The sequence below is a fragment of the Eriocheir sinensis genome, unplaced genomic scaffold (genome assembly GCF_024679095.1).
Source record: "Eriocheir sinensis breed Jianghai 21 unplaced genomic scaffold, ASM2467909v1 Scaffold48, whole genome shotgun sequence".
NCBI classification, from domain to species: domain Eukaryota; kingdom Metazoa; phylum Arthropoda; class Malacostraca; order Decapoda; family Varunidae; genus Eriocheir; species Eriocheir sinensis.
Window position 1 is genome coordinate 358,618 of NW_026111809.1, and position 13,883 is coordinate 372,500.

Below are 13,883 nucleotides of genomic sequence, written 5' to 3' on the forward strand. Positions count from 1 at the left end.
CATTCGATTCGTCGGAGTTTTCTGCATCGATTAGGTACCCTTTGCAAAGTTCAGATTAAAAACTAATCGAGAAATATCACATTTTCCATACACGTCGACTAACACCCATACTTATGAATTGCTGTTCCATTAGTCTAACCTATCTTGATTTCACGAGTTAGGTTAGAGTAAGAAAACAGCAATTCATAAGATTAGATGTTGTGGGATGGGTCAAAAGAAGAAGAGGAAGAAGAACTTGCTCCGCAATGCAGTGGTTACTGTGCATAGCTCCGTTATAAGGCCTCTAGAAGAGAAAAAAGATCTAGATGCTAGAATTTGGAAATAGGTTATATGGGGTGTCGAGTAGGGGGTTAATGGGGTCAGTAAATTGCGTGGCGATAATTAGAGGGGGCGGGAGTTCATGATAATGGGGGAGGGGGGGGTAATGGGAGTAGGTGGAATTCGTAATTAGGTCATGTTCGGCATCAAATAAGGGGTAAATGGGGTCAGTAAACTGCGTGGAAATAATTAAAGAGGGCCCGGGTTAACGGTAATGGGGGGGGGGGTCTATTGGGAGTAGGTGAAACTCGAAAAAAGGTCATGTGAGGTGTCGAATACTGGGTAAAAGGGGTCAGCAAATTGCGTGGTGATAATCAGAGGGGGCGGGGGGATATGGTAAGGGGGGGGGGGGTATTGGGAGTAGGTGGAATTCGTAATTAGGTCATGTTTGGTGGAGTTAGTAAATAGCGTGGTGATAATTAAATGAGGCGAGGGTGAGAAGTAATGGGTGGGGAGGCCAATGGGAGTAGGTGATATTCGGAAATAGGTCATCTGAGGTGTCGAATAGGGAATAAATCGGGACAGTAATTTGCGTAGTGATAATTAAAGGGGGATGAAGTTGATGGTAACGGGGAGGGGGGCTAATTGGAGTAGATGGAATACGTAAAATGGCATCATTTTTTTTTTTTTATAAAAATAGCCTAATAAAATACATCGTAAAATGACAATAACTCCATTACCGTTCTTCGTAAAGCAATTCTAAAAGTACCATTTAAATCGGCGAACGTTTATGCATGGTGTAGGTGCCCATTTCAAAGTTCATACTAAAAACTAAGAGATAAAATTCATCTTTTCTTGTTTTTCGCAAATGGGACCATACCCCCAAACACCGTTAATTTTGCCTGGGGTGTTGCTTTCAGGCCATGAACGGCTTCCTCATCCTTTTCTACATAAGATGAAATGCCTCTGGGAAATAGAAAAAGGAATAAAAGCGGGTTTTTTTCTGTAAATCAAAAAAATAACCGAACATTCCTGATACTTTTATGCAAATATATCCGCTAGTTTTTATCTTAGAGCAATTCTGAGTGTACCATTCGATTCGTTGGAGTTTTCTGCATCGATTAGGTACCCTTTGCAAAGTTCATAATACTAAGCGAGAAATATCACATTTTCCGTATATTTCGACACAACACCATAACTTATGAATTGCTGTTTCCTTACTCGAGTTAGGTTAGTGTAAGAAAACAGCAATTCATAAGATTGGGTGTTGTGTGATGGGTCAAAAGAAGAAGAGGAGGAAGACCTTGCTCCGCGATACAGTGGTTACCGTGAATAGCTCCTTTATAAGGCCTTTAGAAGAGAAAAAAAATCTAGATGCTAGAATTTGGAGATAGGTTATATGGGGTGTCGAGTAGGGGGTTAATGGGGTCAGTAAATTGCGTGGCGATAATTACAGGGGGCGGGAGTTCGTGATAATATGGGGGGGGGGCTAATGGGAATAGGTGTATTTCGTAATTAGGTCATGTTCGGTATCGAATAACTGGTAAATGGGGTCAGTAAATTGCGTGGTAATAATTAAAGAGGGCGGGGGTTAACGGTAATGGGGGGGGCTAATGGGAGTACGTGAAACTCTAAAAAAGGTCATGTGAGATGTCGAATACTGGGTAGATGGGGTCAGTAAATTGCGTGGTGATAATCAGAGGGGGCGGGAGGTAAGGGTAAGGGTTGGAGGCTATTGGGAGTAGGTGGAATTCGTAATTAGGTCTTGTTCGGTGTCGAATAGGGAGTAAATGGGGTCAGTAAATTGCGTGGTGATAATTAAAGGGGGCGGGGGTGAGAAGTAATGGGGGGGAGGCTAATGGGAGGAGGTGAAATTCGGATATAGGTCATATGAGGTGTCGAATAGGGAATAAATCGGTTCAGTAATTTGTGTGGTGATAATTAAAGGGGGATGAGGTTGATGGTAACGGAGGGGGGGGGGGGGGGGTAATGGGAGTAGGTGGAATACGGAAATGGCTTCATTTTATATTTTTTTATTTAACCCTAGAACACTAACCTTAGAAAAAGTCACACCACTACTAACCATGGGTACATCATACCCGATTTTGAAAAAAAAAAAAAAAAATTAAATGTAAAGTTTTAATGGAATAAAGTTACATGAAGGGACTTCAAACTTTGTATCTTGACTTAACATTAAGAAGAACTGAAAAACGTATTGTTTGGTATGAAAATCAGGTACTGAAAAATGTTACTAAAAATAGGAAAAATGTTCAAAAATTTCAAAAAAAAATTTCATAAAAAAAATTATCATCCGATGGCTTCCAAACTTCTTGTATGGCCTCCCAGGTCCTGTGATCCACTGCACAGGTGATCACTAAAAAAGTACGTAAACAATATCCTAGGGACATGTACAACACCCTGTATCACCAACCATGGGTATGCCGCACCCGAATGTAGGCCTACAACAAAGGTGAGCAGAGAGAGCGAGACAACGTGACCTTCCCCTACACTGTCAAGCGGGCACATGAAGCTACTGAGGAGGTGGGTACCCTCAGAGCACCGGAACCATACACAATGGCAATGACGTCATTCGCTTCGGGTACCTCACACCCATGGTTAGCGTTCTAGGGTTAAAAATAGCCTAATAAAATACATCGTAAAATGACAATAACTCCATTACCGTTCTTCGTAAAGCAATTCTGAAAGTACCATTTGAATCGGAGGACGTTTATGCATGGGGTAGGTGCCCATTTCAAAATGCAGACTAAAAACTAAGCGATAAAACTCAACTTTTTTTGTTTTCCCATAGGGGACCATACCCCCAAACACCGTTAATTTTGCCCTGAGCGTTGCTTTCAGGCCATGAACGGCTTCTTCATCCTTTTCTACATAAGATGGAATGCCTCTGGGAAATATAAAAAAGAAAAAAAGTGTTTTTTTCTGTAAATCAAAAAAATCCCCGAACATTCCTGATACTTATAAGCAAATATATCCGTTAGTTGTTATCTTAAAGCAGTTGTGAGTGTACCATTCGATTCGTCGGAGTTTTCAGCATCGATTAGGTAGCGTTTGCAAGGTTCAGAGTAAAAACTAAGCGAGAAATAACACATTTTCCGTACAAGTCGACACAACACCAAAGCTTATAAAATGCTGTTCCCTTACTTTAACCTAACTCGATTTCACGAGTTAGGTTAGAGTAAGAAAACAGCAATTCATAAGATTGGGTGTTGTGTAATGGGTCAAAAGAAGAAGAGGAAGAAGACCTTGCTCCGCAATGCAGTGGTTACCGTGCATAGCTCCGTTATAAGGCCTCAAGAAGAAAAGAAAGATCTAGATGGTAGAATTCGGAAATAGGTAATATGGGGTGTCGATTAGGGGGTAAATGGGGTCAATAAATTGCGTGGCGATAATTAGAGGGGGTAGGAGTTCATGATAATGGGGGGGGGGACTAGTGGGAGTAGGTGGTATTCGTAATTAAGTCATGTTCGGTATCGAATCAGGGGTAAATGGGGTCAGTATATTACGTGGTAATAATTAAAGAGGGCGGGGGTTAACGGTAATGAGGAGGTGGCTAATGGCAGTAGGTGAAACTTGAAAAAAGGTCATGTGAGGTGTCGAATACTGAGTAGATGGGGTCAGTAAATTGCGTGATGATAATCAGAGGGGGCGGGGGGCTAGGGTAAGGGGGGGAGGCTATCGGGAGTATCTGGAATTCGTAATTAGGTCATGTTCGGTGTCGAATAGGGAGTAAATGGGGTCAGTAAATTGCGTAGTGATAATTAAAGGGGACGGGGATGAAAAGTAATGGGGGGGCTAATGGGAATAGGTGGAATTCGTGAATAGGTCATCTCAGGTGTCGAATAGGGAATAAATCGGGTCAGTAATTTGCGTGATGATAATTAAAGGGGGATGAGGTTGATGGTAATGGGGGGGGGGGTAATGGGAGTAGGTGGAATACGGAAATGGCTTCATTTTATTTTATTTTTATAAAAATAGCCTTATAATAAACATCGTAAAATGACAATAACTCCATTAGCGTTCATCGTAAAGCAATTCTGAAAGTACCATTCGATTCGGCGGACGTTTCTGCATGGGGTAGGTGCCCATTTCAAAGTTCATACTGAAAACTAAGCGATAAAATGCATCTTTTCTTGTTTTTCGCAGAGGGGACCATACCCCCAAACACCGTTAATTTTGCCTGGGGCGTTGATTTCAGGCCATGAACGGCTTCCTCATCCTTTTCTACATGAGATGAAATGCCTCTGGGAAATAGAAAAAGGAATAAAAGCGGTTTTTTTTCTGTAAATCAAAAAAATCCCCGAACATTCCCAATAGTTATATGAAAATATATCCTTTAGTTTTTATCTTAGAGCAATTCTGCGTGTGCCATTCGATTCGTCGTAGTTTTCCGCATCGATTAGGTACCCTTTCCAAAGTTCAGATTAAAAACTAAGCGAGAAATATGACATTTTTTATACACGTCGACACAACACCCATACTTATGAATTGCTGTTCCCTTAGCCTAACCTATCTCGATTTCACGAGTTAGGTTAGAGTAAGAAAACAGCAATTCATAAGATTGGGTGTTGTGTGATGGGTCAAAAGAAGAAGAGGAAGAAGACCTTGCTCCGCAATGCAGTGGTTACCGTGCATAGCTCCGTAATAAGGCCTCAAGAAAAGAAAGAAGATCTAGGTGCGAGAATTCGGAAATGGGTCATATGGGGTGTCGAGTAGGGGGTTAATGGGGTCAGTAAATTGCGTGGTGATAATTAGATAGGGCGGGGGCTCATGACAATGGGGGGGGGGGGGCTAAAGGGAGTAATTGGAATTCGTAATTAGGTCATGTTTGGTATCGAAAAAGGGGTAAATGGGGTCAGTAAATTGCTTGGTGATAATTAAAGGGGGGGGACGAAAAGAAATAGGGGGGGGGGCTAATGGAAATAGGTGGAACTCGAAAATAGGTCATGTCAGGTGTCGAATAGGGAATAAATCGGGTCATTAATTTACGTGGTAATAATAAAAGGGGGATGACGTTGATTGTAATAGGGGGTTGCTAATGGGAGTAGGTGGAATACGGAGATGACTTTATTTTATTTATTTACATAAAAAAAGCGTAATAAAATACATCGTAAAATGACAATAACTCCATTAGCGTTCATCGTAAAGTAATTCTGAAAGTACCATTCGATTCGGCGGACGTTTCTGCATGGGGTAGGTGCCCATTTCAAAGTTCATACTAAAAACTAAGCGATAAATTCATCTTTTCTTGTTTTTCGCAAAGGGGACCATACCCCCAAACACCGTTAATTTTGCCTGGGGCGTTGATTTCAGGCCATGAACGGCTTCCTCATCCTTTTCTACATAAGATGAAATGCCTCTGGGAAATAGAAAAAGGAATAAAAGCGTTTTTTTTTCTGTAAATCAAAAACATTTCCGAATATTCCTGATAGTTATATGCAAATATATCCGTTAGTTTTTATCTTAAAGCAATTCTGAGTGTACCATTTGATTCGTCGGAGTTTTCAGCATCGATTAGGTACCCTTTGCAAAGTTCAGAGTAAAAACTAACCGAGAAATATCACATTTTCCAAACACGTCGTCACAACACCCATACTTATGAATTGCTGTTCCTTTAACATAACATAACACAATTTCACGAGTTAGGTTAGAGTAAGAAAACAGCAATTCATAAGATTGGGTGTTGTGTGATGGGTCAAAAGAAGAAGAGGAAGAAGACCTTGCTCCGCGATGCAGTGGTTACCGTGCATAGCTCCGTTATAAGGCCTCAAGAAGAGAAAGAAGATCTAGATGCTAGAATTCGGAAATAGGTCATATGGGCTGTCGAGTAGAGGGTTAATGGGGTCAGTAATTTGCGTGGTGATAATTAGATAGGGCGGGGGTTTATGATAATGTATGGGGAGCTAATGGGAGTGATTGGAATTCGTAATTAGGTCATGCTCGGTATCGAATAAAGGGTAAATGGGTTCAGTAAATTTAGTGGTGATAATTAAAGGGGGCGGGTGTTAACGGTAATTCGGGGATGCTATCGAGAGTATGTAAAACTCAAAAATAGGTCATGTGAGGTGCCGAATACTGGGTTTATGGGGTCAGTAAAATGTGGAGTGATGATCAGAGGGGGCGGGGGTCAAGATAAGGGGAGGGGGCTATTGGGAGTAGGTGGAATTCGTAATTAGTTCATGTTCGGTGTCTATTAGGGAGTAAATGGTGTCAGTAAATTCCGTGGTGATAATTAAAGAGGGTGGAGATGAAAAGTAAAGGGGTGAGCTAGTGGAAATATGTGGAATTCGAGAATAGCTCATCTCAGGTGTCGAATAGGGAATAAATCGGGTCAGTAATTTGCGTGGTGATAATTAAGGTGGGATGAGGTTGATGGTAATGGGGGGAGACTAATGGGAGTAGGTGGAATACGGAAATGGCTTCATTTTATTTTTTTAATTAAAAATAGCCTAATAAGATACATCGTAAAATGACAATAACTTCATTAGCGTTCATCGTAAAGAAATTCTGAAAGTACTATTCGATTCGGCGGACGTTTCTGCATGGGGTAGGTGCCCAATTCAAGGTTCATACTAAAAACTAAGCGATAAAATTCATCTTTTCCCCTAAAAGCAATTCTGAGTGTACCATTCGATTCGTCGGAGTTTTCAGCATCGATTACGTACGCTTTGCAAAGTTCAGAGTAAAAACTAAGCGAGAAATATCACATTTTCCATACACGTCGACACAACACCCATACTTATGAATTGCTGTTCCATTAGCCTAACCTAACTCAATTTCACGCATTAGGTTAGAGTAAGAAAACAGCAATTCATAAGATTGGGTGTTGTTTCATGGGTCAAAAGAAGAAGAGGAAGAAGACCTTGTTCCGCGATGCAGTGGTTACCGTGCATAGCTCCGTTATAAGGCCTCAAAAAGAGAATAAATATCTAGATGCTACAATTAGGAAATAGGTCATATGGGGTGTCGAGTAGAGGGTTAATGGGGTCAGTAAATTGCGTGGTGATAATGAGATAGGGCGGGGGTTCATGATAATGTGGGGTGTGCTAATGGGAGTAATTGGAATTCGTAATTAGGTCATGCTCGGTATCGAATAAAGGGTAAATGGGGTCAGTAAATTGAGTGGTGATAATTAAAGGGGGCGGGGGTTAACGGTAATTGGGGGGTGCTAATGGGAGTAAGTAAAACTCAAAAATAGGTCATGTGAGGTGTCGAATACTGGGTAAATGGGGTCAGTAAAATGTGGGGTGATGATCAGAGGGGGCGGGGGGTTAAGATAAGGGGAGGGGGCTATTGGGAGTAGGTGGAATTCGTAATTAGTTCATGTTCGGTGTCGAATAGGGAGTAAATGGGGTCAGTAAATTGCGTGGTGATAATTAAAAGGGGTGGAGATGAAAAGTAATGGGGGGGGGCTAATGGAAATAGGTGTAATTCGAGAATAGGTCATCTCAGGTGTCGAATAGGGAATAAATCGGGTCAGTAATTTGCGTGGTGATAATTAAGGTGGGATGAGGTTGATGGTAATGGGGGGGGGGGGGTAATGGGAGTAGAAGGAATACGGAAATGGCTTCATTTTATTTTTTTATATAAAAATAGCCTAATAAAATTCATCGTAAAATGACAATAACTCCATTGCCGTTCATCGTAAAGCAATTCTGAAAGTACCATGCGATTCGGCGGACGGTTCTGCATGGTGTAGGTGCCCAATTCAAGCTTCATACTAAAAACTAAGCGATAAAATTCATCTTTTCTTGTTTTTCGCAAAGGGGACCATGCCCCCAAACAAAAGGAATAAAAGCGGGTTTTTTTCTGTAAATCAAAAAAATCCCCGAATATTCCTGATAGTTATATGCAAATATACCCGTTAGTTTTTATCTTAGAGCAATTCTGAATGTTCCATTCGATTCGTCGGAGTTTTCTGCATCGATTAGGTACGCTCTGCAAAGTTCAGAGTATAAACTAAGCGAGAAATATCACATTTTCCATACACGTCGACACAACACCCATACTTATGAATTGCTGCTCCATTAGTCTAACGGTCTAACCTAACTCGATTTCACGCATTAGGCTAGAGTAAGAAAACAGCAATTCATAAGATTGGGTGTTGTGGGATGGGTCAAAAGAAGAAGAGGAAGAAGACCTTGCTCCACAATGCAGTGGTTACCGTACATAACTCCGCTATAAGGACTCAAGAAGAGGAAGAAGTTCTAGATTTTAGAATTCGAAAATAGGTCATATGGGGTGTCGAGTAGGGGGTTAATGAGGTCAGTAAATTACGTGGTGATAATTAGAGGGGGCGGAGTTTCATTATAATGTGGCGGGGGTTAATGGGAGTAATTGGAATTCGTAGTTAGGTCATGTTCGGAATCGAAAAAGGGGTAAATGGGGTCAGTAAATTGCGTGGTGTTAATTAAATGGGGCGGGGGTTAATGTTAATTGGGGAGGGACTAATGGGTGTAAGTGAAACTCGAAAATAGGTCATGTGAGGTGTCGAATACTGATTAAATGGGGTCAGTAAATTGTGTGGTGAGAGAGAGAGAGAGAGAGAGAGAGAGAGAGAGAGAGAGAGAGAGACCGGATAAGGCCCCTGTATGGATAGCAACTGCGCAGGAGAAGAACTGGCGAGATGATACCAGAGACGCCCAACCTCGAGGGAAACTGATTTGGCAGAGATGTGAAGTGTCCCAGTTGAGTTGAGGTAACGCTGCATGAAAACCAAGGTTAACTTCTCTGTGGCCTTTGGGAAATAGTTGCAATGAGATCCGATGCGTTTAGGAATATGGATATAACTACCGGAGACCTTCAAAACACGTAAAGCCAGTTAAGCCTTCTCTGTGGCCGCTTGGGGAAATAGTCTGAATTGTAGCCCGATGAATTTAGGAACATGGACCTTCTAACTACCGGAAATCTCGGGAATTCCTCATGAAAGCCCGGTTAATCTTCTCTGTGGCCTTGCCAGGAAATATGTGGCAATGGGGCCCGATACGTTTGGATTTTCATTTTTTTACAGTAACAGAGACAGCTCAAGGGCGCAAAAAAAAAAAAAAAAAAAGACCGCTACTCATTTGCTCCTGAATAAGGTCAATAGATTGACTAAAAAGAGGTCAATTTCCGGGGAGGAGAGGTGTCCCGCAATACTCCCTCCTCTTGAAAGAGTTTCAAGTCGTAGAGGCAGGGAGGAAATACAGATGAAGGAAGATTGTTCCAGTTTACCAGCGTGAGGGATGAAGAAGTGAAGATGCTGGTTGACTCTTGCATAGGGGTTGGACAGTATGAGGGATGAGCATGAATAGAAGTCGTATCTGTGAGGGCCGCGGGAGGAGGAGGCATGCAGTTATGAAGTTCAAGGAAGCATGATCAGCATGAAATATCGATAGAAGGCGAAGAGAGCAGCAACATGGCGGCGGAATTTGAGAGGTGGGAAGACTATCAGTATGAGGAGGAGAGCTGATGGAGACAGAAGGCCTTTAACTCCACTCTGTCAAGGAGAGCTGTGTGAGTGGACCCCCCCCTCACACACACATGAGATGCATACTCACGCCACGAGGGCGGACAAGGCTCCTGTAAATGGATAGCACAACTGTGTGGGGGGGAGAAAGAACTGGCAGGTGGTACAGAACGCCCAGCTTAGAAGAAGCGGTTAGTAAGAGATGAGATATGAAGTTTCCAGTTAGGTTTTGCAGTTAAGAGATAGACCGAGAATGTTTAGTGTTGGAAAGAGAAAAGGTGATAGCTGGGTGTTGTCAAAGAATGAGGGATAGTTGTTTGGAAGATTGTGTCAGTGGATAGGATGGTGGATGGAGGTGGTTGGACCTTGAACAACCAGACCTCGAAAAACACTCATGAAAATCCGGTTAATCTCCTCTGTGGCCTTGGGAAATAGTGGCAATGGTAGCCCGATACGTTAACTACCAGACCTCCAAAAACACCCATGTAAACTCGGTTAATCTTCTCTGTGGCCTTGGGAAATGGTCACAATGGGAACCCGATACATTTAGGAATACGGACCTTTAACTAGCGGAACCCTCGTGGCCAGCCAGGTATAGTCTGTTCACTTAAGTCTGACCCAAGCTGACAACATAAACCTAAACGTGTTCGTAAGCACAGTGCAGATTAGCAGAAAGTGCTGCGTGAGATAAACACAAACAGAGGTTAAAGAAAACTTAGAAGCCATAGCAGTAGCCAATCAGCACTTGGCTTGCAAACACGCTTAGGTTTATGTTGTCAGCTTGGGTCGGACTTAAGTGAACAGACTATAGTGTTGTGGCTGTGGTCTTTTCTAGAGGTCGTTCGTGGCTTTGTGAATCTCGGGTTTTGTTAAACATACGTTGATTGGGAGCTTGTGATCTGATTGTTTTGTTATGTGATTGATATATAGACTCAGATCTAACTGTCTCTGTATCTGTCTCTCTACCTATCTATCTATCTATCTATGTACGTTTCTATCCTTACGTATCTAAGTATTTAATGTTTCTGTGTTTCTTGTCGTTATTCATATTAACTGCTACGTTCGCATCACTTATAAAAATAAACACCCCAACGTTCTCCATTCAGTGCTTTAAAAAATCTATCAAACCTATTTTCTGGGCCACAAATACGACTCCACATTCACTTTCAAACTCGCGAAGATGACAGAGAGACTGTTTATGATGGGAGAAGAGAGAGTGCAAACCTTCAACCAGGGGGCCGCGTCCTTAAATATTTATCCACATTCACTTTCAAACTCCCAAAGATGGCGTTAGAGACTGTTTGTAACGAGAGAAAGAGAACATGTGAGAGTCTGGGCCCTAAATACTTCCCCACATTCACTTTTGAGACTGTTTATGGTGAGAGGGAAAGAGCGTGTAAGCCTTCAACCAGGGGGCTCCTTCCTTACATACTCCACGTTCAATTTCAAACTCCCAAAGATGGCGGTGAGACAGTTTGAGATGAGATAAGAGAGCGTGTGAGAATCCGAGCCCTAAATACTTCCCCATATTCACTTTGAGACTGTTTATAACGAGAAAAGGGAGAGTGAAAGCCTTCCGGGCCCTAAATACTTCCCCCACTGTACAACGTTGCCAGATTGTCGTACTCAGCCTCCTATGTTTGCCGATTTTCGACCCTAAAACTGCCTCCTCGACCCCAACAACTGCCTTCATATATAGTTATCGTTAAAATGGTTCGTTATATTGGTGTTTTTTGGCAATAGCTATGGCTCAGAAACCGGTAAACACGAGGCTCTGAGTACGATAATCTGGCAACGGTGACCCCACATTCACTTTCAAACTCCTGAAGTCGGAGGTGAGAGTCTGTTATAATAAGAGAAGAGCGTGTAAGCCTTCAAGCAGGGGGCCACTTACCTAAATACTTCCCTACGTTTGCTTTCAAACTCACAAAATGGCGTGAGACTGTTTGAGATGAGAGAAGCGAGAGTATAAGAATGCGGGCTCTAAATACTTCCCCACATTCACTTTGAGACTGTTTATGATGAGAGATAAAGAGCGTGTAAGCCTTCAAGCAGGGGGCCACTTACCCTGAAGAGCGCCTCCCGTTTCTTGGTCTTGCTGCGGGCGGGGACGGTGACGCGGTAGAGCGGCTCCAGGAACTCGGGCGGGTTGTCGTTGACGTCGCTCACGGTGATGAAGACCGGGGTGACGGAGGACAGCTGGCCGTCGCTCACCCGCACCCACAGCTCGTACTCCGCCTGTTCCTCCCTGTCCAGCGGCACTAGGGTTGTGAGGGCGCCTGGGGGAGAGGGTGTGAGTGTTAGTGGCGGGGAAGGCAAGGGGGCCAAGTTCTCGTGTGTGTGTGTGTGTGTGTGTGTGTGTGTGTGTGTGTGTGTGTGTGTTATGATACTACTACTGCTACTGCTACTACTACTACTACTATTTCTACTACTATTACTACTATTACTGTTATTATTACTACTACTACTACTACTACTACTACTACTACTACTACTACTACTACTACTACTACTACTACTACTACTACTACTACTACTACTACTATCATTACTACTACTACAAATGGTAATACTGTAATAGGAATAAATGGTGTATGGGATAATAATAAAAAAATAATAATGATAAATAGGCTCAAATCTTCTGTTTGTCATTATTCAGAGCGTCGCGTGATGCAGTACTACAATTCCTGTCTCCTTTTAAATAGGGTTGAAGGGTTTGGTTTCCCAGCACACACCACGTAGCACGTATTAGCCTTGTTCATAAAGAGATGCCGCGGTAATATTTAGATCTTTTCGTCGTTATTCAGAGCGGCGCGTGATGCAATACTATAATTCGTCGCTCTTTTCATAATACGCGTGTAGGCTTTTGTTTCCCGCCTGGCGCCAACAAGATAGACTTACCGTATATGTATTTAGATCTTTTTGTCATTATTCAGAGCGGCGCGTGATGCAATACTAAATTCTTGGCTCTTATAATATGCGTGTAGGTTTTTGTGAAGTAGATTTTTCTTTCCCGCCAACAAGATAGACTTACCGTATATGTATTTAGATTTTTTTGTCACTATTCAGAGCGACGCGTGATGCAATGCTACAATTCATGGCTCTTCTAATAATACGCGTGTAGGTTTTTGTGTCCCACCCCCGCCGAGCAGCACACATTGGCCTTGTTTACAAAGAGAATGCCGCGGTAATTATGAATCCCTTTGAAGCTTTTTTTCCCTCGCTGTGAATGTTAGTACGAGTGAGGTAAAAACTACTCACTTACTGACATTATCACGGCAGGTTTGTGAGAGTCCACGCTCTACTACACAAGAAATTACATTATTATTACTACATGAAAGGTACTTACTGTGATGGCTTTACTCTCTGAGAGATAAGTAGTTGACGGTTATAACACAATTCGAGTCATTATTCATTACTTCACTCATAAGAACTAATAATGAGAAGTGCAGCGGTCAACACCTATAGATGACACACACACACACACACACACACACACACACACACAGACTCAGCAGCAATAAACGAGTGTCTAGAATGACTTGAACTCTTTGACAGGAGAGTATCAAGACACCTCTTCAACCCCTTCTGAGAAACCTTTTGGAACTCTCAATCACATTCTTGGGAGCAGTAGGTTTTCAGGCTTTTTTTTCCCTTGTTTTATATTTATTTTCCCTTAACTTTTTCTTCCTCAGATGTACACGGAAATAAACATTCTGCTACTTCTTTGCCTGTCTGCGGGTGTATCTTGGAAGCGAGGCAATTGGTTTCCTTCGGTGAGGTTTTACGGTCTTCATTTTCCCTTGTTTGTTTGCCCTTAACTTTTCCTTCCTGAGTTGTGGTACATAGAAATAAAGAGGTTGCTCCTTCCTTGCCTGTCTGCGCGTGTATCTTGGAGCGAGGTAATTGGTTCCCTTCGGTGATGTTTTGCGGGCTTTTTATTTCCTTGTTTTATATTTGTTTGCCCTTAAATTTTCCTTCCTGAGATGAACACTCTCAACAAAAGGTTCTCGAACGCTTTAAGCACCATACATTCTGAGATACACGGACGAAGAATTCAGAAACACCTCTCCCTGTGCTAACGGGTGGTGGCCCTGTGTACACATGCTCTGTGGGAAGGAGGGAGATGCCAATGGCTCAGTATTACATGCGCACTGAT

General features: G+C 42.4%; 1 protein-coding gene across 1 annotated transcript in view; it reads right to left on the reverse strand.

Annotated features, from left to right (window-relative positions):
- Positions 1 to 11,740: 11,740 nt before the first annotated feature.
- The window catches only part of LOC126992493 (protocadherin Fat 3-like), an 11,081-nt gene continuing 8,938 nt past the window's right edge, over positions 11,741 to 13,883 (reverse strand). Inside the window, exon 4 of the mRNA XM_050851251.1 lies at positions 11,741 to 12,003. Coding sequence (XP_050707208.1) covers positions 11,741 to 12,003 — 263 coding nt within the window. The remainder of the gene's footprint in view (positions 12,004 to 13,883) is intronic.